We start from the raw sequence: 26,661 nt of genomic DNA on the forward strand, positions 1-26,661 counted from the left end.
TTGTGTGTGTGTGTGTGTGTGTGTGTGTGTGTGCATATGCTTATGTGTGTTCGTATTTCGGTGTGTTTTACTATTTCTGCGTGTGTATGGTTGTGCCTGTGTTTTTGTATTTGGGGAGGTGCATGCGTGTGTGTGCGGACGTGTGTGTGTGTACGTGTGTTAATTTACAGTACTGGGTTGCACGAGGAGGCTAACGGTCCGCTACATCATTTAATGAGCGTCATCGTGCGTTCTACATCAGCTGGAATGGCAGGTCAGTTTCTGCCGTCACTAATATGCAAACCAGATGCATATATTATCAGATGTGCTATCACATGTTTTGTTTAGACAGGTCGCGTGTACACTCTCACTAGAGTGGCTGTTCTCGCTGCACGGAGGGCAACGGGGCTATCAATTGCCTGCATAAAGTACCACTTGCTGAAAAGGATATTGTCTCCACCAAGATTTCTTGATTGGATGGTCAAGAGTATTCCGCCGCACAAAGTTTACACGATCTTAATCACTGGACTCGGCGATGACCATTGGATATCAATGAACCTGTCGTTATAGAAGCAAGAACACTTGGGCAGTAATAATATTATGATGCCGCGAGAATATAGTGCCCAAGAGTTGAGAATAAGCATTGCAATGAGTAGAAAGTGCAAGTAACGGTGATGCCCTGGGGAAAGCAAAAAAAAAAAAAAGACACTTCCAATATATTTTTTCGCCTTTGAGGAATTGCGTCCACCTCGACTTTCTTCTTTGGCAATATTTGCGGCGAATCGAGCGAGAGACAGAAGCATCAAACGATTCCTTCGACTCTGTCCTGGCGCCGTTCTACCTTGGCTCTGTTCTTCTGCTTTCTCACTGCGCTAGAGATGGGTTCACTTCAATGCGGCGAGTGCCAGCAGCTCGCTATTCAATCCATACGACTCCGTTCAATCTCAGAGCAATGCCCCTTTTAGGTTATGTGTGTCGGTATGTGTGCGGCTGGTTTCTGAGAATATTTTTTATACTACGTTCTATTTACCATGTTCCGCTGTCTTCTGGGTTGCAAGGTTCTGTGCGTAGATTTCCGCACATTTAAAATGTTTTTCTTTGTTTGCACTTGGGACAATTATGGCCCTATTTATATTTAAGATTATAATATTTATATTGTCGTGACAACCTATACGAGAACTGTCTCGGTGTCTCCTCGTTGAAATTGATGAAGGTTTCCCTGCTGCTTTGCCACAAAAACGTACTTGCTACGAAGTGCATGTGTTTTTAATGTTATACTCTCAAATCTTCAATTTAGACTGCTGTTAAGGCTGCTTGGAAGAATATATTTTATTGATATTCCGGTTACTATAAAGAAGCATAGTATCTGTGGCTTCGCGACGAAGAAAGTACTAACAGAACGAAGCGGAATCATCCATTGATGGATTTAGAGCTACAGCTAGAAGTATACCTAGAACTAGAATGACTATAACCGTAACGTTGATATTCAAGCAGATAGGCTTTTTAGGTGCTTTTGTTCACCATTTTCCATGTTCCATTTCTGTTTGAATTATTCTGTGCGATAAAAAAATACGTTCAAAGACAGCTATAGGAAATTTCGCAAAAGGGCGCATTTCGCCTGAAGCCCTCAAAATTCTGGCCAGGGTCCCCGAAACCCGGCGCAGATGGACGCAACTCGTTTGGGCACCGGCGCACTCCCGTCTTCCGGGAAACGAAGCTGCTCGCAGTGCGCCGCGAGAGCTAGCCATCCGCGCCCGCACGATAACCTCTTGCGATGAGCAGTTCGAATCCCTCCGCCGGTCAGGCAGGGGCCGGATGGTATCCTACAAGGAAATTCTACAATTCTACTGCCAGGCCAGGTATCATTACCTTGCCGCTCACAAAAAATTTAGATAAAAAAGCAATCAGTTACCTGGCGCCTTTTACAGAGGCACACTTTCCTAAACCCAGTGACGTACAGTCACCTCTATCCAGGCTATATACAGCGGATTGTAAATTATGCGCAGGTAGGGCCGATCTTCCCCACATCATGGGTCCGTCCCCGGTTAACGAGCAGAAAATGCACTAGCTTATTGCCTCCCCTTCCCATCACTACCCTAGAGCAGTGGAGGACTGCGCTGCTCAGCTCAGACCTGGATCTCTAACTCCGGGTCTTCCAGATGGCCGAAGACGCCTCTAAAGCGCAAGGTCTGGCCGCTGCCTAAGGAAGAGGAGGACGGGCCCTCCCACTCCCCGCCTCCCTAAACTCCATCTCGGTCAAAATCAAGTTCATATTACTACTACTTGACAATTTACGAATTGCTGAGTACGGGAGCCTCTACTGGCTTGTACTCTCGCAGGACGAAAAACACCTCATGCGCCTATGTCAGCAAATGAAAGGTAAAATCATGGTTTGCCTCACATGCGAAAATGAAAGAGAGAGAGAGAGAGAGAGAGAGAGAGAGAGAGAGAGAGAGAGAGAGAGAGAGAGAGAGAGAGAGAGAGAATGAAGAGGAAAGGCAGGGAGGTTAACTAGATATGAGTCTCCGGTTTGCTACCCTACACTGGGGATAGAGGATAGGGGTTAGAAAGATGACAGAGAGGAAAACGCTAAAAAAGAAAGGAAATAAATGCGAAAATGAAAAATGTCTACTACTAAATGGTGCTTGTTTTCATAATAGGCCCGGTCACAGTAGTAAGTATATTCTCCCATCTCTCGTCAACTGGGGTCGCTATCGTTTAGTGTCTTGTAGAGTCAGCGGAAAACAGAAACATTCAGAGTGAGGCAACGGTACGCGACATGCCGGCAATGCTGGCCGCCGGCAGCCATATCGTTTCCCGTTCACAGACGCACTACTGGCGTGCGTTGGGCAACAGACTGAGTTTTTCGCGCCTGGATATAGTGTTCCGATTATCGCAACAAGAATATTTTTTGTTCCTTCAAACGCATATCATACGCGACTGCGAAATGCCGATACGTATGAACGTACTGCACGGTAAGCGTCCGAACTGTATATTCAATGCGCGGCGATGGAGGCGATGCTCGCTTCGTCGCATCATAGAGGTGCCGTCTTGCGTCAAGTCGCTTGATCCGGAGTTGTAAGCATACTTGCACGCTTTCAGTGAAATTGCTGAAAACGCCATTTATTTACACACTAGACCTTGAGGTTGTGTTGGCACTGAAATTGCAGCTTGACAGTTTATTGAATGTTAAGTCGGTATTCAGCTTGTCTTCATAGTGCTCGTTTGCGTCCCTCGACTTCTCGTCGAAGACTCCGGGGAAAAGTGCGCATAGACTCACGCAACCAAATTGCGGGGAGGGGTGGAGAAGGAGGGGAGACTTTCACGTGTTAGATTTCGCGATTCCGAGTTGTGGGGAAGATGGGGAGAGAGGAACACGACGTGGCAGTCGCTCGCTTGCTAGCTTGTTCGCTCGTACTATTCGCTTGCATAGGTAGTCATCTTGGAATGTTTCTGCACAGTTTTTTTTTCTTTTTCGAATGCATGCTTGTCATTTTCTTACTAATTTAACAAATAAATAAGCCATGTGGACAACATGATACACGTTGTAAACAACCCGTTAACTGTGCTTCATAGTCGCGAAACGTAAACATGTTTTTTATATTGGCATTCGTTAATTGTGTGCACTTACGTGCTTCTAAAATATATTCTTGCTACTTTGATATCATCAAACTTGCATTGCAATTGTAGGTCTGGTACTATGATCTGGAAGATTGTGTTGTTGTTGATATTTCCAGTACCCAAGCAGGGGCATGTTTATTTCTTTCTCTAGCCAACCTTTGTATATTCTTTTCGATTGCGTGCCTTTCATTTATCACGTGGCTTAGCGGCGCAGAGGACGCCTAGTAAGTAAATGGGTTGTCCTTGTCATTGTTCTTTGACCGCCAGCACCGAAACATTTGTTTTAATTTAGTAATGCCACTTTCTTCTGTTTCGTTTAGTGCGCTCAGCGTATGACGGCCACCATCACTTGTCTACAGCAACCACTAAAGCATACAAGCTGTAGCTTACCAAACATTTATGCACGACTGTGGTATCTGAAAATTCGTTGTGCAAATTAACTACAAAGCAGTGCATGGTTACGTGGTTCACGGTGCCAGCAGCTAGCAGGTTGCAATGGAGAACATTGCGCTGAAATAACTACTCGGTTGCGCCTGCTCCACTGCTGCTGCGAAGCAAAAGTTAAATTGTGACCTGTACTCTTTGAACTTTTTGACGTGTATTTGCTTTCGATGATATGAATGCTTCTCTTGCACATCTTATGAGATTTGCTGAATCTCCATCGACCTCCGTAGATGTGCACATTCTAGCGAAACCTGAGCAGTCTCCTCCTGCGCTTCGTTAAAGTGAAGAATAGAGAAAAAATAATTATTTTAAAGCGAAGTTCCTCAGCAAACCATCCCGGACTTTCGTGGCCGAGGCTGCTGCTGCTGCTGCTGTCGTGTCGAGGAGCTCACAGACAGGAAGGCACTCACATAGCGATTTGGCTTATACGTATAGCCCAATCTGTTCTACCCCCATGGATGTACCAGTGACCGCGTTTGTTCTCTACGGAACTGTGCAGGGAGACAAGAAAAGCTACCTAAATATCCTCACTGCAACAAATACCACGCTTTCAATCGCATAATTCCTTTATTGAAACCAAATTTCAGTACTTACTTTCCCGAGATATTGCGCATCTGCTTGGTCAGTTCGTCGCCGAGAAAAGTGGGCCAGTCCTGGCGATCGGGAAACGTGAAAATGCGTCGACCCACGAGAGGGAGAGGGAGAGAGAAAAAGAGAGACAGAAGGAAAGCTTGCATAGCAAGACAGGGACATTAACCAGAGGTAGTTCAGGTTGGATGCTGTGCAGGGGGATAAACAGTAGGGGTATAAAAATCGAAACAGAGTGGATGGAAGAGAGAGCGATCGTGTAATTGTACGGTGGGTGGAACCTATATATAGAGCAAAGTGGGTAGATCCCGGAGACAGCGCAATTCGCGGTCGCGTGGGTCAAGTGTAGGGGTGCTCCGCTCTTTACCGCCTACCTGAGCAGGCATGTAATCTCTTTACTGCAAATAGTTTGTATAAAAGAGCTGCACATAATTTAATTACATAGTTTATGAAAGCTTCGCTTCACATAAATTGCAACGTGTGCGCCGGATAAGCGTAAATTTTATCCCTTTCTGTCTCACAAATTGCCTCAGCCCCGACGTATATCCCTAATATTCGATGTAATTTTCTCTGCACTTGTCGTTGTTAATCAATAAGAAAGGATGGTGACATGCGGTGCGGAAGTGAGACGAACACATTGGCACATAGAGGTATTTGTTAACGGCTGTTTCTAAAGAATACTCCAAATTCATGACAAATCTTTAAAAAATTTTCGTTGTTTAACTTGCAGTTCACCAAACTTCACTACCACGGAAACGGAATCCGAGCGCAGCAAAGGTGGCCGTGGTGAAAAAGTCGGCTGGCCTGCCTATGATCCAGTGCATCAAAAGTACCTCACTTTGGGTAAGTGTCGTATTGCAGCATTCTCATTCAGTAGCGCAAAACAAAAATAACGCACAGTGCCTGCACAGTATAAGCGCCATTATCTGTTATGACTGCGTAAGAATTACCGTTTTGTAAACCTTGCCCTCGGCGACACAATAAATGTGCTTGCCCTATAGACTGATGCCAAGCTGTACATGAATGAACTGCATATAAGCACGGGAGAGGTTCTGCGCCCCCCCGTTGTAGCTTAAAAAAAAATCTGCTTAAGAGGAAGCTTTAGCTCGGGTGCTCCTATCTAGATACATGTAAAAGGAGAATTGATTTTTCTCGGCAACCACTGCACCGAATTTGACGAAGTTTGTTGCATTTAAAAGAAAAGCTTAAGATCTAGTGACTGCTGGTTTCGAATTTTCGATTTAGGTTGTCAGTTTTTTATTAAATATTGGCAAAAATTGAAAATTTTCAAAAAACGAAATTATCAAGTTTACAACTCTTTAACTCAACAACGAAGAAGGATAATACAATTCTGTGAATTGCATCTAATAGTACATCTAAAGCGGACAAAATTTATATGTTACACATAATATAAAAAATTTTAGTAATATGGAAATACAACTTTGCAATGTCCTTGCAACCAACGTAACAAATTTACGCAAGATGTAAAATGACATATCGAATGTGTCCGCTTTGAATGATCTAATGGATACCGTGTGCAGGACCGCGGTATCTGTTCTTGATGGAGACCTATGAATTTGTAAACTCCGTGCGTCTATATTTTTCAAACGGTCGAATATTTGAACATCTCTTTAACAAAATTCAAGCCCTAAATCGAAATTACACTTCCAACAGTCACTAGAATTAAACCTTCTCTCTCAAATGCAACAAATTTCATTAAAATCGGTCCAGGGGTTGTCTCAGAAAAACAATTTTGCGTTTTACATGTATTTGAATAGGCTGCGGCGGAGTTGGGCCCGAGCTAAAGCTTCCTCTCAAGTGTACCGCACTTTTTACAGCAAAGTCATAGCCTTATTCAACACACATTGTTTTAGAATAACTACTGTTCGAGTACAAAAGTGAAGGAGCCAAGCTCTGGTGCTCAAGCTCACGGGTCATTATTAGCAAAAGGCTGCGTCATGAGCATTAAATGCAGGAAAGCAACGCTTTTGCGCAAGTGCAACTGTTCCTGAATGCAAACTGTTTTCACGATAAGGTTTCAAATGGCCGAGAATACTCAAGCAAGAAACCCTGATAGCCGAATAGGTATTGCTATAATTGCTTTTTAGGTACACAAGTATGTCCTTCGCGAGCGAATCTCGCCTTAAAACACCAAACCGTCAAGGAGAAACACCATTGCAGGAAAAGTTTAAGCCTTAGTGTGAGCCTCCTTTTGCTGGGCAGACATGAGTGTGTGTCGCCGTGCTGTATGTTTTTATACGTTTTTACAGGCACGTACCAAGTGCGGGGGGGGGGGGGGGGGGAGGGCAGCCCGCCCCCTGGATACGTGCTCTAAGAAGAGTGTAACCCCCTCCCCCTCCCCCCACTCCCGACATCAAGCGGCATGCCCCACCGCTCTTCCCTACCCACGCCACCACTCTTCACACACATTCCTAAAGCGCCGCCAAATCAATGTTGATTTGGCGGCACTCATCTTTCTCATCAATTTTCTCAATCAATCGATCAATTTTCTCATCGATTCGGTGCCCGCGCGAATAGCTCGAGATGCGTTAAGTTGTCACCATCTATTAAATGGTCACGCGCATCGCTGTTGCTTCGTTAGTCCAAGCTTCTTTGTTTAGACTCATCCAGGGCCCAGAAAAGTTATTTGGTCCGTGGTCAGCTGGTGTGTATACTCGTGGAAGGAGTGACGCCCGGAGAAAACGCCAGTTGCGTTTAACTTTTCCTTTCGCTTCATAATTTCCTCGAGTGACAGCTCGCCGCGATGCTGGCAGATCCTCGGAACCATATACCCGTGATATGGGTTAGATAAGGTGGAAAATAAAATAATGCGTAACAGTGTCCATCATCAAACGCTTCAATAACCGTTAGAACCATAATCAATGTGACTGTCGCTCATTACCTCGTCTGGTTTTTTCCTAGTTGTACAGCACTTTTCGTGCAAAATTGGCAACTAGAAACAAGAGTCGCAAGGAGTTGAGAAATTAGGCGATGTACTAAGGGAGAGAGTCAAGGCAACAGCCAAACAGGAAGGAAAAGCAAAAATTAACAAATTTAACTGATGTTTATAAAAATATTTATTGATCAACATCATTTTATTTAAAAAGGAAGTAGAGAAAATGCCGCCGGAAGTGGAGGACAATTCCGTCTGTTTTGAATGGCGCTTCTACAATTATCAGCCGAGCCGCCTGACGTAGCCACTTCTGTGCTGTGCTTAGGTGGGTCTTTTTCTAACCTTCCGCGGTGGGCACAATACGTCTAGAACCGCAGCGTCCTGCGCTCTACGCGGTTGTACGGGATTGGTGGCAAAGCATCATTACGTAACTTCCCCCATAACAATACGGGTCAGTTTGGGTACTTAACTTGGCAGAGCGGTTAACGAGGGATCCAAAAGAACTGATTGTTCCGCAAACATATATTTATCTATACTTCTTCCAGAGCTGATTCAAAAAACGCTTCTATATTTGGAAAGAACTTAAGTCTGCAGTGAAGCCCAGCCTACGCCCTCATAACCGCCAGCCACTATTCCTTCGCAAGGCTGCAAATAATTGGTGCTTCAAACTTTCCCTGTTACTTAAATAAGGCGATGACCACAGAAATAAAATCGTAAGCAAATAATTTTATACGTTTTCCCTCGCCTACTATAGCGGAATGGTGAAAGCAAAATTTTTTATTTCACTGAAATAGAATGCTTGCTTTGTTGCAACTATTTATTGTCAAGTTTTACTTATGTTGGCAGTGAAGTTTCATAAGTAAAATGCGGCCAGCAGTAATGTGAACTATACCACAGGCATTTTAAGAGTGAAATCCTCCATACACGTTGTCCATGTCTGTTGCACACCTCATTCCTTCCGCCGATGAAAAGACTCAAGAACAGCAAACAGTCGGGGGTACCAAGTACGATGCCATTTTGAAAAGGTGGCATGACGACGATATTTCTGTTTCTGTGATTGGCTGGCGGAGTAACACAACCCCGCCCGGTCCGTGTGCCTCGCTTGCCAACTGCTTTTTTTTTTAGATTGCATTATACTATAGTAATGTTCGTTTTACGATTGTTTCCTGCATGAATCCATTAGACGATTCCTTTTTTGCCAAGTAAAGCGGAGGTGTATCTCACAGGCGTACCTGTAAGATACACCTTATTTCATTGATCTTTTGCGGCTTTACGTGTTTTTATGGCAAATGGTGGGCGTTATTCACATTTGTACTAGCAAATGTGCACGCCCTCCTCATTCGAAAAAATATTGTGCGTTCGTGCCTACCTTCTTATTGTACGACTTCGCTGGGGCGCTCAGGTTTCATTCAAGTGAGTAATGCATAATGCCTCCAGGGACCCAAATGATTGCCGTCTGCCTGTACTTCCTTCGGCGTTGAAATTTGAAGCGCCTTTGAATGCCAGCTCCCATGCACGTGCCTTAGAATCCCCCGAGAACTGGTCTCGAATTTCCCGGAACGCTCATTGTGTAGTAGGACGGTGCCTGACAGCCTCAAGCGAAGAGACAATGAAACGGCTTATCTCTCGTTCTTTTTTCTCTCTACAGTCACAAACTCCGACAATTATTTATTCTCGAATGACATTTGATCTCTCTTGGCGCGTGGCAAAATGTGCGCAGAATAAACCGTGGACGCCGCCATGAAACATGTGTCCCGACTAAAGGAAGTTCGAATTCTTCTTTTTTTTTTTGCCTTTCCACCTATTGTGTGACAGCGCCAGGATCTAATTTCGCATTTTCATCACCAAAGTGCAGTCCTAAATGATGGACCAACCTTGAACATTGGCTTAACGCAATAGATTTTTAAGCAAAGTCGTGCAGCAGCGTGCTGCCAGACGTGGGAGTAAAAGTAAAATAAAAGTAAGTATAATCGGATAACAGCATATTGTGGCCACGATATCACATACTCTACTGGGGGCAGGAGGGTAAACACTGGCGTGGTTATGAAATATATATATATATATATATATATATATATATATATATATATATATATATATATATATATATATATATGTATAGTCATTGTTTAGGTGGTCATCATCCTCTGGCAGGAGCGTTTCTTTCTTTCTTTTTCTTTTTGCGCAGTCATTCCCCCACAATACTTTGTGAGCAGTGGCGTGCTGTGCCAGTGAAAGAAATAGCACACGAAATATGACGATATGCAAAGTAAGCAAGAAAAGACAATAAACAACCTTAGAGATACATATGTAAAGGACTACTACAGATCCTATATCTCAATTATTGCCGTCCACTTTTTCGTTGAAGGCCCCATTGAAGACAATCTCTTAGAGACCAGTGAACACCCATATCAAGGCAATATAATTTCCATGCCAGACTTTTTTTTATTGATATGATATAAGGAGATGTTGACGCACAATTTAAGGCGCCGGCTACTTCTTATCCCTTGAATGGTTCCATCATACAACACCAGGATTTACCACGCAACGTTTTCGCAGAAAGACAATGACGTAATAAACAAGGTAAATGTCTCCACAGTTATGTAGATAAAAGTCTCAAAAATACAAACGATACTGTCTCCTAACGACACAGTCTCTAGTCAGCGGGTGGTACATTCATCGTGTAAGTGCATTATCACGTATAGTCACAACAAAACAGTCAACATAACATAATTCACAAATACATGCATATATACAGCGACAATGAAATGAAAGGAACAATAAAAGCGTTAATAACGTCCAACAATGCCACTGTCTTCAAGAAAAGTCGTTAGTGCTCTTAAAGCTCTCTTCTTCAAAGACGTTGTTGGCGAATGACCCAAAAGTTTCCTTAAACTGAAATGTCTGCGGTCTAATTTAATTAGAGTTGATTTAAGTAAGCATCTTGGTGTGTCGTGACGTGGGCAATCTAGAAGAAGGTGATACATATCTGCTTCTACAAATCCACAATAACATTCGGCGGTTTCCGCATGGCCAATTCTGTGTAAGAAATGCTTTGTGTAGGCAGTGCCTAGCCTTAATCGTTGAATAAGGGTTTGTATTGTTCTGTCTAATGATAATGAAAGTCTGAATTCATTGAACGGATCAATATGGTATAAGTCAGAGCTCTTCGAATTCTGGTCAAACCAAGTGTTTCCACACATTTTGAAAGACGTTGTTCTTATAACGCAACGTAACTCATTCTTTGATATTGGGACCGGAACCACATAATCTTTGAGGTGTGCTTGTCGTGCTGCTTCATCAGTTGCTGTGTTGCCAGGCCTTTTGGCTAAGGTCAAAGTGTAGCATGCCAAGCTTGATGCACACAGGTGGTGTCCACTCGGATGGGTGGACGCTTTGAGTCCCCTCAAATCTCATTTTGCAGAAATCAAGCTCACAGAAGTAAAGAGGCTTACGTGCGCATGCCACCTGGCTGTTCAACATTAGTAGCAGTAGTGAAACAAAGAGAACACTACTCTTAGTGAGTTGGTAGAATAAGTGGTCATGATAATCAGTACCTCCGTCCCCATAGATGTCATGGCAGAATGCTCCCAGGTGATTATCATCACCCTGCCTATTACGGGGTCCCGATGTATCTTAAATGTGCTGTAAAATCTTTTATCTTATGGACCTTCTCAGATGTTCCATATATTACGATTTGAATAGTTAACAAATTTGGAAGGGGCGCGAGTGTGTTAAATATATATATATATATATTACTCGCCGTCCCGGCCCAGCGAAAGGGATGTCCAGCGAAGCTGTTGAAAACCATCACTACAATCGCTGAATAGGGTGTGCGATGCTTTATTGCTTTGGAGTAATGGTACCAAAGCTTATTTAGATTAATAGTAGTAATGATAGTAATGGTAATTTTAAGAGCACGCCACCGCTGGTCGTATTGCCGTTTCTTTTTTTCCTTTTACCGCTCCTCGTATTCACGCTACTCCTCGAGAGTCCTAAGTATGCGTTGCCTACCCATAGCTGGGCTGCAACAACAATGAAATCAATTGTTAGGCTGGTTCTTTTATATACAAAATGCAAGTCACTTCATTCCCCAGAGTGCAGGCTGCCGTCGCCGCGACGTTTTGCACAACAGTGATCTCAACAGTTCGCATTTTTATTAGGAGCACCTTATCATCAATTATGTGGTTTCGATGCTTGTTTATTAAAACGAATGTTGTTCTGTATGTTGTATGCGTGATTCCAAACAATTTATGCACTTCTGGCTTCACCTTGCGGAGTGCTTGAAGCCTGCGCCACTTCCACTGCGGGGCGGCCTGGTATTGCACTACCTCCGGGATCGGGCGATATTTTTGCCCATGGACAACGACAAGTAGAATGCCAACCACCTAGAGGATGACATGCTTCTCTGTAAAACCGCCGACCAAACTCTTTAAAAAAAAGTGGAAAGTTGTGTAGCCGCGAACTTGGGCTAAATAATTTTATCATTCGAGAAATAATTGTTCTGTATACAATTTAAGGATATGTTATTATGTGTACCTAGCTGACACCCTCCGCGTGGCTTAGTGGCTACGATGTTGACATGTGGAGCGCAAAGTCGCGGCTTTTAGCGCCCGCCGTGGCGGCCTCATTCCGATTCGGGCAGAATGCAAGAACGCTAGTTTACCGTGACTTGGGATTACGTTATAGCGTCCTTTCCGTTGCGGTATTATGCCAGGAGCCTTTCGGTTTATCGCTTGTCTCACTATTTCACGTCATCATCATCATCATCATCATCATCATCATCATCATCATCATCATCATCATCATCATCATCATCATCATCAGCCTGGTTAAGCCCACTGCAGGGCAAAGGCGTCTCCCATACTTCTCCAACTACCCCGGTCACGTACTAATTGTGGCCATGTTGTCCCTGCGAACTTCTTAATCTCATTCGCCCACCTAACTTTCTGCCGCCCTCTGCTACGCTTCCCTTCCCTTGGAATCCGTTCCGTAACTCTCCATGACCATGGAGTGTTACTATTTCGTATATCGATTTGCAATGGCGGTAGATTGGACGCCGAACGGTCACGCACGCAGGCACCAAGTCCAAGGTGCGAGACCACTATCACGCGCACCGACTGTCGGTGTGGACGCAGCTGATCCCCAAACTTCACCGCGCGGGTGGCGGCGACGTGCCCCGGTCCCACCACTTGCTCGAGGACTTCGAGAACGTGGCCTCGTACGACGGCGTGGTGCGCGAGGTGCCGCCTCCGCCGCCTCCCATGTCGCCTTCGCCCACGCCTTCGCTGCCGCACTCCACCATGGACTCCAATTCGGGCGGTGGCGGGCCGCTCACAACCAGTGGAGGAGCGCGTGCTGGAAAAGGGGCACAGGTACGAGGAACGCCATGCTATCACGGTCGCGGAGCAGTAAGGCGGAAAATTTCGTTTCAAGGCGTCGTGTAGTTATCGCTTACGGCAGCCAACAGCTACAGGGCACGACGGGACGTATTTCTTACGCATTTAGACATGCGATGCTTCACGCAGTCATTACTTTTATGTTTAAGCGTTTTAACGAAATCGCTTTACTCGAACTATTGTTTTATTAGAACAGTTTCTTGATCCCGATCGCCGTGCATGTATATTGGATCAGATTATTCGAAGCGTAGCAGCAATTGACCACACGAAGTACGAAGTGGGAAATTCGTACTGGACCTGTTAATGTAGCATACGTGATGACCCTGGCGTATTCTTGCCACGAACATGAAGAGCGGGAGGGGGAAAGGGGAGGTTATACAAGTATCGCGGCAAATTCCAATCCGCCACGTTGCGGCAACCCCTGTAGACTAACTGTATCACATTATAAGTGAGAGACGAGGCAGCTATTAAAGGCGTTAGCAGAATTTGACCATTCTAGGGTCGCCACTGTCGAGCGCATGTTTGATGCTATGTTTGAGTTAAAGGCTTCCACGTTGTTGGAGTGTATCCACGCGTAATTATAGCTCCTTCATAATTTCCCTGCTTTAAAAGCAAAGTACTACTTATAACGAATGCAACTTGATGTGTGGGAAACTGGGTTAAAAGGAGGAGTTACCATACCTAAATTTCTTACTGCTTCCTAATTACTCTTTCTTCCGCTTCTTAAAGTTTAGCCGATTTAATTCTGGCTGTGGAACGTTAAAAAGGGTGTATTGGTTTAACTAGGTGTGAATATAAGTATAAAGTGGCGTTTAACGACGCCTAGTTTCTGGAGAGTAGTTTCGCAACCAGTGTCTAACAGCATAGTTAACCAGCACGTCTTCATGAAAGAGCCGACACAAATATTTCCGAGAAATTAGTTTGCCCTAAGCACTTTCGCTTCGCAGTTTCAGGGCTTTCAATTTATGATCGTGCGTGCTGTTGTGGCCGTGTATGCAGAGCCACAGTGAGACATACCAAATTGAATGAGAAACAATATTACCCCCATGAGCTTGTGATCAAAGTCCATGCGCCTGATGCTAAGCTGGCTGCATGGGCTTGTGTCACATTTAGCATGGTGGGGGAGAGTTTCAAGTTCGCACTGCACTGACGTGTCTGTAGGATGGCGGCCGTGGTGGCGTCACAACACCCGGTGACCCGAGCCAGACGGAAGCCATGGCCATGCCCCAGGGCGGCTACTCTACGGCGCTAGGAGTCACCATCGCTGTGGGCTGCTCGCTTCTCATCCTCAACGTGCTCATCTTCGCCGGCGTCTACTACCAGCGGGACAAGGCGGGCCGGGCCACCGACAAGGCTAAGAAGAGGCCGTTCGAGGTGGGCAACACTATTAGAGTGACCAGTTCAATGCGACACTTCGTGCCTGAACGTCAACCGCGCTATATACATGTGCACCTGCTAACGCGCCGGTTTGTTTGGTGCTTGCTTGCAATGTGAAATTTCTGTGCAGCTTCAAAACAAAAGAGGGGAAAGATTTAAAGTGGCGTGGTGACTATGAATGAACAGTGGCAAACGGTGCATATGCAGCTGTGTCCCATCCTACCTACCTCTCTCATATATATATATATATATATATATATATATATATATATATATATATATATATATATATATATATATATATATATATATATATATATATATATATATGAGAGAGCTTGGAATCTTTTTTGTTCTTTGTATAGCACTGTATATATATATATATATATATATAGCATTTGATCGATTTTTCGAACGACATTATTGACTCAAGGCTCCGAATTTTGTTCGGAACCTCATTAAGCACAAAATTGTGCACGCCTTTTTATGGCCAGATGCTTTACGCAAAACCACAAATACCTATGGAACTGGATCATTCCTTCTAGCTGGCATTATATAGCCTCTTTTAGTTTTGAAAACTACGAAGGTTGCTGTGCGATTGAGTACTCTTTACGGAAACATCTAGTTGATATATTGGCTTATTAACTGCATGAATTAGCAGTTTCCTTTATTTACTAGTTGCTGTGCTTCTTGATCAATTGCTTCTTGTAATTTAGAGCCGAAACATATGACTCGTACTTGCATCTCAAATCTACGGAGCAAATAAAGATTACTTGTCGTGGCTGTCGAATAGAGAGAGATAGAAAAAAAAAGGAGAATGGCAAGGAGGGTAACCATACAAAGTCCGGTTTGCTGGCATGTGCGGGGTAGCAATAAAATATGGGTGTCGAAGAAGAAATCGCGACACGAAATTAAAGTGGCATGCATCACTATAGCAGCCTATATCGCAGGCCCATGGACCACGGAAAGCCAGCAAGTGCTCTGACTGCCTTTAGAGCACTCGTCTATTGGTACCACTGTCCTAGCACTTTTCTCCTATGACAATGAGCGGCTGCCAAGTAATTCTCAGGCGGTACACAGCCACTGTCTTCCTGTGCTATAACGTGGGGAGATGCACCGTAGATGCGCGATGGTTACTTCACAGCCGCAAGTGTTACAGGTCGGCACATGCAATTATGAATGAGTACGCCTTATTAAACGAGATAACAAGCCACAGTTACTTCACTCTGTGGTAGCCCAAGCGGTTGGTAGATCTTCAAGTAAGGATCCAGGGAATCTCTGTCGAACAATATAACACAGGCAGCATAGGCCAAAATGTACAAATGCTATGACGGATCTTGTGCATGGCTACGGTCGACAGGACACCCTCTTACCGAAGGTACAGGCTTATGCTAGCCGGTTCAGAGCTGCTATAACGGTGTTATTCCGTTCATCTATCACTCATCTACTTAATGACATTAGTTTGCTTCCAGTCTCTCATACAGGGCGCATCTGTCTTTTAAATTATTCTTTTGGATTATTCAAAGGTCAGCACAATTTTAACATGTCCAACATTATCTCATATTCAGCTGGGCATAACACAAGACGAGGTCACGAGTTTACAGTGGCACCATTAAACGCAAGAATTGAATCATATAATAATTCCTATTCCCCAGAACGATTACAGACCGGAATAATGTTACTAATGATCCAGTATCACAAACATCACTAAAAATGTTTGAAAGCTATCTATAATTTTCAAGCATCCTTGTAATACAACATCCCTTGTGTTGCATTTGTATCTTATATTGTCGCACTTCTGTTCCTTGATTTATACTACGAAGTTATTTATGATTTCTTTGGAATTATGCTTGCTGTTTGAATGGATGTTTATTCGTGTCCACCCTGCTATAAGGTCTTGTCAAAGATCCCAGCATGAATAAATAAAACAAAAATTATCGATCCATTTTTACGCACTGATTAAGATTGCGATTGCTACTAGAGCAGCTCTGACAACAGCCCCTTTAGAGCGCTGTCGTGCAATATGATCGATATTCTTTTTCTTCAGTCTCTCGATAAATATGCTCGGTTGCTCGGAAGAACACAACGGCTTCCATACTGCTCACTTTGTTGTGCGGCCACTGTAGTAATCCACGCGCGTCCGTTGCAGCCTCCGCGCCTGGGTGACGAGCTGGGCCGCGGGTCCCCGCCGTCGCAGCCAGCCTCCATCCTGGCCGGCAGTGGCACGCTCAAGCGACCCCCTCCGGCGTCCCCGTGCGCCGGGGGCTGCGAGCACCTGGACTACCAGAGCGCGCCCGCGGTCGTCACCGGCTGCCTAGCGGTCGCGCCACCCAAGGTCCGTGCACGCCAGTTTTCGACTACGTGTTGCTACCAAACGTCTCGTTTCGTGCGTTTTCTGGGAAATTGGCTTTTATAATATATTACATAATATAATGATATCTTTATTATATATAACAAACGCCAATTATAGTCAAAATATTAACGAGGTTTCCGTGATGGTGCCGCACAGACACATGTTATACAATTTAGAACGCCGATATTCACAGCAACAGTAGTGAGCGCCTGCCCCGTCTGCCCCGATGAGTAGTCGAGGTCGTACATTAAATATCAGACCTTCTCAGGTTCCCTTTGGCCCTTCTTTTGTTCCTAATTTGAGGTGCAAGGGCTCTCACATTCATTAAAAAGTAGTTGTATATATATATATATATATATATATATATATATATATATATATATATATATATATATATATTGCAGAGAATAGTTGCGGCCAGGTGTGCATGTCTCAGATACCGAATGCATGCGTAAATTGACGAAAAGCTGGCTCAGAAAGCGCAGTTGCATCCGCAGTGGCACCAGATTGTCATCCTTTGTACTTTGCAGAAAATGATACCTCTAATGAATAAAAAGCACCTTTGTCTTGTCACACAACTAAGATGCTGCATTAGACGAAGTTGGTGTATAAAATGGCGCCTCAATACACAAAATCAGTCATCATAGTACATAGTGATATAAAGGGTGTCCCAGATAACTTCAGGAGCGAGAGTTTAAATATATGCAAATGCCACGTAACAGGACAGAACAAAGGTAATGTTGTCTGCCATCGCTTGGAGATATTCAAACTATTTCTTTATTCCGCGTAATTAGATAATTAGTGGTAATTAATGCGAAGGTTGTGGGTTCGGTTCCCACCTGCGACAAGTTGTTTTCTCATCCACTTTAATTTCCATGAACTTATCGTTTCTCTATTTCATTTATAAAGCACAAGTAATTTCCCCTATGTTGTCCTTGGTGCCAGTGTTTGTTGGCTTCTGATGATACGATGCATATCGTGTGCGACTTCTCGATATAACCGAATGTGAGGCGGTCGGTGCTTTGCATGATTGCGGATGGCTAATGAGTTTATTGTACAAATTCGGCACAACGTACAACAATGTGTGGCCGCGCACGTTTTGGTGGCACAATGCATATCCGATGTAGTTTAGTGCATGTTTCTCTTAGGTTGAAGTAATGTGTGACAATGGAAGCTTTAGGTTGGATTTAGACGACGGAGAAATCAACACTGAGTCTGGCTAGGCCATTGCTAACCCATGACCCGTATGCCAGCCAACATTATTCACATGAAGAAGAGAAAAAAGCCGGCGCACGTAACAAAGTGCAGGTCTACGTAATGCAGTTTAATATAATAAGTAATCTCTACGTTACGTAATTTTAGACAACGATTGTGACAATAACGTAAATGTTGCGGGGCGAATGGTTGTGGAGAGTTTATACGCTTTAGTGTTTGTATTTATTACAAGACAGAATATTTGTAAGGGCAAGATATAACATTGAAATCAAACTAAAACCCAGCGAAACATACCCATTCACCCATGTGGCACATAATTTTGAACTGCATTGTCACCGCAATTACCTACTTAACAGGGAGATACCCCCCCCCCCCCCCCTACCCAAAAGAAGTGGTTCCACTCGCATTATTAGCGGACGCCAGAGAGGAAAATTTTAGACTACATTTCACCTGCAGGTTATTTTGTACAGCGCACCCAATGAACACCAAGCCGCTGTTTCGTTTGAGAAACACAATGAAAGCACATAAAAAAATAAAGAACACGCTAGGCTAGAAAGGCAGCTGTTATGGGTGGAGCAAAAGAAGACGAGTGTTTTCTAGCATACATTCGTTGGCTCTCCGCTGCCACAGCACATGTTTAAGGTCTGTACTCTAGCTTTCATTGTTACACATGTCTCAGAGCAACCAAAATCGCCAAAGAGAGAAAAAAGAACGAAGTTGAGCATCGGCGACTGTTCGCTTGTTTCAGAGAGGAAAGGAGTACGGAGTTACTGCGCACCTCGTTAACAAACGAACGTGAGGAACAGACAGCACAAAGCTTGTGGCTTTCCATACGAAATAAAAATTACACACACACACACACACACACACACACACACATATATATATATATATATATATATATATATATATATATATATATATATATATATATATATATATATATATATATATATATATATATATTGACACGTGTACTTATCTTTATCGCACAGCGCGGGACGCGCCTGCATGTATCCGACGTTTCTGGATAGTTATCGATGCTTCTATCCGCTGTCTGTTGTCACCGAACCTTGTGTTATCTGATTTCATCGCCTGACGCGAATGGTGTAGAACTTTGTGGAAGGCACGCGGGTCCCAACGATTAGTCTGGAACATTCGACGACTGCTGTATAAAAGCCGATGCACTTGACCCGCTGATCAGATTTTCGACGATCGCCGACCATGTTCCCCGCTTTCGATGTGCTATAACTGTAGCCTGTTTTTTGTGGGCACAGGTTCGCCCAATAAAAGTTAGTTGTGTCTTTCGCAGTCTTGCTACTGTGTTCTTGAACGTCACCACCACGTGATATTATATCTATATATATATATATATATATATATATATATATATATATATATATATATATATATATATATATATATATAACACGTATTTTGACTAGACCTGATGAGATTTTGTGCGTTGTTATCAAACTGATTCGCCGCCACAATGCCGGAGTGATAAAGCATTCAAGCAATTAAAGTGGGAGCCCTCAATTAATGACGCTCACTTATCTGATAACGCGTTTGCGGATCAGAAACAGAGACTTAATTCATCGTGTCAGCCCGTATTTACGATTACGACCGCAGCCGATGCGTTTAGTTACCGATTCCCGCACATCGTTACGCATTTTGAGGCGGAGCATGCTTTACAAGAGCGGAGTACGCATTGATGCGTATAATTTACAGACAATTTCGTCAGCACGTTTCTCGAGGTGCCGGACCCCTGCGATGCTCTGCCAAGCAAATCAAGTAACAGAAATGAATAAAGGGAGATTTTAGTTGTAACAATCTACATTAGAGGAAAATTTCAGAGTTAAACAGAAGAAACTGTACACTCAAGTGTTGTAGTCGGATATTCTGATCATTTAAGATACGTGTATTATCGGTTCTATATAACATAATTACCGAAGCAGGATCGCGCCATTTACCCTTCGCAGAAAAAATGAAAAGGAAAGACAAAGAACGCTGTCGGTGCTTTTCTGTATGCAAATATAATGTCGGCTCGAAGTGTCATACTACATGCCCACGTACACCACATTAGTAAACCATATTCTATCTATAAAATGCTCATATCAAGTGCAAGTAATATCAATATTATATCTGCGACTAGCTGTGCTGTGAAATGCCTGCTACTAGAAGTTTGTTGTAAACTTCTGATTGAAATATGAGAAAAACTTGTTTAAGGGAAACGTTAGAGCTAACGAAACAAAATTTGGAGTCAATGTTGGGCACGATTGTTTTAGCTATGCATTGCTATTCATTGCTATTCATTATTTAGCTATTCATTGTTTGAGAGATTTACGTCCGATTTAGAAGATTACCAAACTTACCGAATAATGGCGTTTTCTATGTCTATGGGTATTCAGCAGTGCGTCTTCTTTAATATTAGAGGGTTACCCAAGATATCTAAATACACACAAGTGATCGCCCGCATGGCAAGGCGAACGCACATGGTTCGTTCTTATTAGTTCAGGCGATGTGCACGTTAACAATATCCTTACTTGAGCATGCATGCGAATGGGTGCCCGTTAGCGCAACAGCGCATAAGTGCCGCAAAATCTTGCCTAGAACAGAAACTACACATAAATGGGTCTCCATTTGGATGCTATTGCTCTCATGTACTTCAGCGGTACCTCTCCTCAGCTTTATCGCAGAATTAACAATTCAGCTTCAGAATGCAGAATTATTGAGGCGTTTCGGTAATATCATATGCAGCACGAAGTGGGACGTCACAGAATGAAATGCAAGTTCGCGTGCTGCACGCTCACGTACGTTATGGCTATTCCTACGGAGTAAAAAAGCGACATAACGCATCTGTCACTTAATTATTTTAAGCCATAAAGAACAGAACACAAACCTCCGGAACGTCTTAAAAACGTACTGCATCTTCTTCTGTGACACCTGAACATCCCTACATGCTGGCTTGCTGCATTTCAGCGTCACTATTATGTCATCATGATGCCGTATTCGTCATACAGTCATTGTCATTTTATATTCTATCATCGTACTTCATTCACCGCCATGCACGGAATATGCATGTTTCAGCACCACAACTTCATGTGAGCAGAAGCGTTTGTCAGTAAAATTATGCACATCTGGGTCATGTGCTTTACACTTGCAAATGTTGGCGAAACAAAGATAATGTTTGTCGGAAACGTCAGTGACAGCTTCGCTTAAATCTATTCCCACAACGCGTGGGTAAATATAATCAGAACGCTATACTGGCTACGCAAATACTGCTTGCACAGGTGGTGTATGCACCTTGGCGGATATAATTTTTTGCAGCAAGTCGCGTAAGCAAATGCATAATTTCCAAACAAATACTATTTTCCTTGCCTACTTTCAATGTTATGGGATAATTTATATTTATAATACTCAAGACAATCGTATTCGCAAAAAAAACTCCGTTTTGTTTGATACTTCCACACCACATTTATAACGAGATATTCGTCCTCAAATTTGACAAACTCGGTGCGCTAATTTTGCATTCACAGGAGGGAGACACAACAAAGAAGAAACCTCAATGTGTCGTACCTAATTCTTCATAGCACACCAGTCTAGGTCGTAGGGCGTCCGTCTAGGTTGTAGGAGGTGACTCTAGAAGCTGGGCAGGGTCGATAACAGCTGCGCTTCTGCCCTTGGCTGAAAGAACGAAACTAACTTACTCTTTTCACTTGCAATCGGCTGTATAATTTGGAGGAGGAGGAGGAGGATGGAGCTTTATTATTGCAGAAATCATTGCGCGGTTTATTCCTGGATGGTTCCCTCTGAGAGGGCTCCAATTTTGAGCGGTTGGAGAGTTTCTATCTGTGTCGACCCACCTCTGAATCAGAAATTAGCATATTGAGTGTTACATTTTAGTTGAAGTATCTGTAATATGAAGTGCTCTGAAAATATAAACTCAACGAAGTTGTGATCGAAAACGATTGGTTTGGGTTTTTTAAATAAACATAACTCTACTCACACTACGTAAAACTGTTTTAAGGAATTTTATGTTAATATCTATTTACTGATCCTAAGTTTCAAAAAGAATTGCGTCAATCAAAGCCCACAAAGTACGTGCAGAAGCAGCATTTGGGCAGGTGCCATAGTCTTTCATTAAATTTACGGATAGTTAAGCTTTATTTGCCTTTTATACAGACTGAGTGTGGCTTAAAGAGGCGCGCCAGGTATACAAGAGTCTTCCTGTAAGACCGGTGGCTCGTCTGCGTTCAAATTCCGTTGATACAAACCATTTTGCACGTATTTGCAATCAGTAATGCATTTGTGACCATTACTTGCCCTGTTCACCTCCTCTCCCCAATTCGGTCTACAATAAATACGAAATGCGTGCCCTCTGTGGCGATCCCACAAAAAAACACGTCGATTGTACTACAACTGAACGGTGGGGCCATCTGTTAGTGCTACATTGAGCATCGTGCTTTCAACCCCGCCGTGATCATGCGGGGACATATGGTGGCATCGTTCTATTGCAGCGGAATAAAAAAAAATCCAGTGACATCACTACTGGTAAAAGCCACTTCGGATTTGCGGTGTTTAAGGCAAAGCCCGCTAACGCGGTGACAACACGAACTTCATGTGAAATCGTACCTCTTTGAGAAATTTTAGTGGCGTTCGGCGATCAGTTTTGCATAAAGAATCATGCATACTCGGCATTTATATTTTACGACACTCAGTATACTGCGAGAGGAAATGAAACCATGTGAGAGCTGCAAATGGGTTTGGGACGAGTTTAGGAGGCTTAGTGACTGTACGAGATTACGAGACTGGTAAAGTCAACAAGTGGACTTTTCATCTCCCTATAGGCTTTTCTACGTCTTTATAACGTAGCATCGGTGGGCACGGCTGGTGCAGGTGCCTCCGAAGCCGAACAGCCTCCTCCCGTCGGACCATCCGGAAGCCCAGCCCTTGCTCCCGTTGTCAGCGTCTGCGCGGGTTCTCTCACCTGGCGCGCACGCCACGCTTATGAGGCATCACCAGCATCAGCAGCAGCAGCAGCAACAGCAGCAGCAGCAACAGACACAGCAGGTCACGGGCCACAACACTCAGGAGCTGTGCGTGTGAGTACGTAGACGCACATTCCATTCCATCACCTTCCTTCACCATTCTCGCCTGCCCTTCCCTCTAAACACTTCGTTCACTATGTGTGTCTCAGGCTATTTCTAGAAGAAAAGAAGAAAGATGAAGCATTTGTCGGATCTCACGTCGTTCAAAGCTTGTAAGACCGTTCCTGTCGATAGAACCTTGCCACTCTGAATGCAGACGCGTCCCTAAGATTGCTCCAGTGTTTGCTAAAGTTTTTCAATAGAATGCTTGTCATGCGGAGCGGCTTTTATAATAAGATTGCTTTGAAGCAGTCAAACAAAATTACTCGCATGTCTCGAATATTTGAACTCCTTCAGCGACATTTACTGTTTTGCTAGGGGAGATATTTTCAGGTCAAATTCGTAGACGTCTGGCAGGTTTCACAAAGGCTTTATTTTTCTTAATACATCCACAAGCTGGGATGGTCTAGTCTAGTCAACTGGCTGCTTAATGCTTACGAACCATCATGATAATATAGTTCCTCGCAGATAAAAAGATTTCGCATACCATCGAGTGTACCATCCTGGGCAAGATATGATCAAATTTCTGATAAGCGTCCCCTTTAACAGTGCGCACAGTGTCTTAGGCAGCAGTTACAGCCACCGCGCTAATCTGCATCCTCAAAGTACTTTCTGCCCTCTCTAACAGCTGAAATAATTGTGTCCCTAAAAAAAACCGATGATGTTGACTTACAGTTGTGAGTGTGGAGGTATTGTTGCTTAGAAACCTTACTTTTGCCCAGTTTTTCACAGAGGGCCACTTTCACGCTTATACGAGATGTTTATCTTTCAATTTAATTGTTTACGGACTTACTGTTAAACTAGTACTTAGATGCCACACATCGCATACCTCATAAAAATATCAGTGTTGTCAGAGCTTGGTTACATTTACCAGCTAGTAAAACGAACGTCTATTTTTTTTTTTTGGCATGTCAATTCGGGCGCTTTACAGCGTGAAGAGATAAAAGCTTTTTTTGGGAGAATTTTATACAGGAAGTATCCTACCTGCCGTTAAGGCTGACCTAGTTTCCGACCCACCTTTTCGTTCGTAATACCAAGGCTTGCATATAGAAACCTAGCATTGATAGTAGTGTTTGGGATCGGACTGCTGGTACGATCTGTTGGGAACTCGGCGCTGACGGCCGTGGTTGTACCTGGGTCGCAAGCCCCAAGGGTAGCGTTGGCCTGGCGGCCTGGGGTACAACTGGCAGCATCCGAAGGTCCCGGCAAAGCATGAGTCGACTGGTAACAACGAAACAACTTGTTTATTTTAACATCGCAAAGAGTTGGCGGTCAGGTTTGACCGTAGTAGAGAGACGGGAGAGCACTTCACTCAACAGAAGAAATCGGAGCCCTCCCTTTGGCGTCCGGGGGCAGCTGTTTTTATACTCTCGCAGTTGAGGGCAAGAAGGAACCCCTCAAAAGACGAGCACGTGAATGTACAATGGGCTAATGGTGACGCACACTGTCGTAGCGATGCCGTAGCACCATGTCGAGCACGATCTCGTAGCACCCTGTCGTGGCGCTGCCGGTCGGACACAATGACTGTAATGAGAGGATGGTCCCTGCTTTGGCATCGCCTGTTTCGGGCACAATGACTGGAACGAGATCCCTGCTTTGGCATCGCCTGTTTCGGGCACAATGACTGGAATGAGATCCCTGCTTTGGCATCGCCTGTTTCGGGCACAATGACTGGAATGCGAGGATGATCCCTAGGCGGTCGCATCGCCGCAGACGCGCCTGGAAACACCTGGCGATGAGTGTTGCGGCGACGACGATCGGGCCAAAATGTCTGCCGCCCCGCCGCAGTCGCGCCGGCAAAACCACGTGTCGCAGGCGAAACGCAACAGACCGCCCCGCCGGGGGAAGGAGATCCCGATGGACAGGGGACTGCATCCGCTGTCCGGAGGGATGTCGCTCGATGATGCTCATAACCGAAGTCGGGCGTCCCTCGACGTTTCTTGAGCGCAGCGCACAGAGAAGGCCTCGTTCTCTTGTTCAGGTTCGCACGGGACACTGCAAAGTGACTTCGGGAGAGTTCACATTTTTGTTCCTGTTCCCGGCAAGCGTTAGAACTACGCTGAAACTCAACCGCTCAGTCAGCAAGCACGGCACAACCCTCACTAAGCCCTGCCAGGCTCTTTCCCCTTTTTATACCACTGCCTAGTTCCTTACAGTAGTCTAGCATCACTCAGAACGCGTCCACAAATTGAAAAATTGCACTAGAAAGCATATCATCACTTTGAAACACTAAACAAAAGCAATATGTTAAAAAAAAAATCCTGCCTCAGGAAGAAAACATCAGTAACAAACAATTTTGAGGCTGATTCCTACGTTAGGGGCTTCGACTTAAGCCATCGGCGTTACCGTTGAGACTCCCCTTTTTGTAACGCACCTCAAAGGAATATTGTTGTAAAGCGAGGCTCCAGCGCAGGAGGCGGCCATTTTTGGGAGAGATGGTCTGCAGCCATTGGAGAGGGCAGTGATCCGTCTCAATGATAAACCTCGAGCCGGCTAGATAGCATGACAATTTCTGAACGGCCCACACGAGACATGCACACTCTTTCTCGGTGGCGCTATACGCCTGCTCACGACTGGTCAGCTTACGACTAGCATACAGGACGGGGTGTTCTACTTCTCCATTTTCCCGTTGGCACAGTACAACGCCCATGCCTCGCTCACTAGCATCGCACTGAACAATGAACCCTTTTGTATAGTCTGGCGATCGTAGCACAGGCTGGCTTGTTAGGGCACTCTTTAGGGCGCTAAAAGCTCTTTCCTTGGTCTCGTCCCAGACGACTGTTTGAGGCTCTGTCTTTCTTAGAGCATCCGTCAGGGGAGCCGCGATATCAGAGTACCTAGGGATGTACCTCTGATAGTAGCCGGCGACACCCAAGAACGACCGAATATCGGTCTTGGTGCGCGGTTGCGGAAAGTCTCGCACAGCGGCCACTTTTATTTCAGAGGGGCGGCGACGACCCTGACCAATCACGTGACCGAGGTAGACAACCTCGGCCTGTGCTATCTGGCACTTAGGAGCCTTGACTGTCAAGCCCGCTTCGCGCAGGCGGGTTAGCACTGCCCGCAAGTGTGCCATATGCTCAGACCAGGATGCGGAGAATATCGCTACGTCGTCTAGATACGGTAAAGCGAATTCTTGCTGTCCCCGCAACACTTTATCCATGAGACTTGAAAAACAGTATGGCGCGTTCTTCAAACCAAAACTCAACACTTTAGGACGGAATGTTCCCATTGGTGAAATGAACGCCGCATACCTACTAGCCTCTTCTGTAAGTGGAACCTGCCAATAACCCCTGACAAGATCTAGGGTGGAAATAAACTGAGCGCTACTAACTTTCTCAAGGCGCTCCTCGATGTTAGGGATCGGATAAATTTGATCCTTAGTGATGGAATTAAGCCTGCGGTAGTCGACGCAAGGACGAGGTTCCTTGCCCGGTACCTCAACTAAAATCAAAGGGGAGGTATAATCACTCTCACCTGCCTCAATAACACCGAGCTGTAGCATTTTCGTTACCTCAGCCTCCATAATATCGCTCTGGCGGGGTGACACCCGATACGCCTTGGATCGTACTGGCTCTGTGGAGGTAAGTTCTATATCATGAGTAAGTACAGAAGTCTTACCAGGCCTCTCAGAGAACAGAC

General features: G+C 44.4%; 1 protein-coding gene across 2 annotated transcripts in view; it reads left to right on the plus strand.

Moving 5' to 3' along the window:
* LOC142572643 (neuroligin-4, Y-linked-like) overlaps positions 1–26,661 on the plus strand; it is a 745,917-nt gene that overhangs the window by 710,664 nt on the left and 8,592 nt on the right. For both annotated transcript variants that reach the window (XM_075681902.1, XM_075681903.1), the window contains 5 exons: positions 5,363–5,475; positions 12,605–12,900; positions 14,086–14,298; positions 16,451–16,636; positions 22,769–22,974. In XM_075681902.1, coding sequence (XP_075538017.1) covers positions 5,363–5,475; positions 12,605–12,900; positions 14,086–14,298; positions 16,451–16,636; positions 22,769–22,974 — 1,014 coding nt within the window. The remainder of the gene's footprint in view (positions 1–5,362; positions 5,476–12,604; positions 12,901–14,085; positions 14,299–16,450; positions 16,637–22,768; positions 22,975–26,661) is intronic.

The sequence above is a fragment of the Dermacentor variabilis genome, chromosome 2 (genome assembly GCF_050947875.1).
Source record: "Dermacentor variabilis isolate Ectoservices chromosome 2, ASM5094787v1, whole genome shotgun sequence".
Lineage (NCBI taxonomy): Eukaryota > Metazoa > Arthropoda > Arachnida > Ixodida > Ixodidae > Dermacentor > Dermacentor variabilis.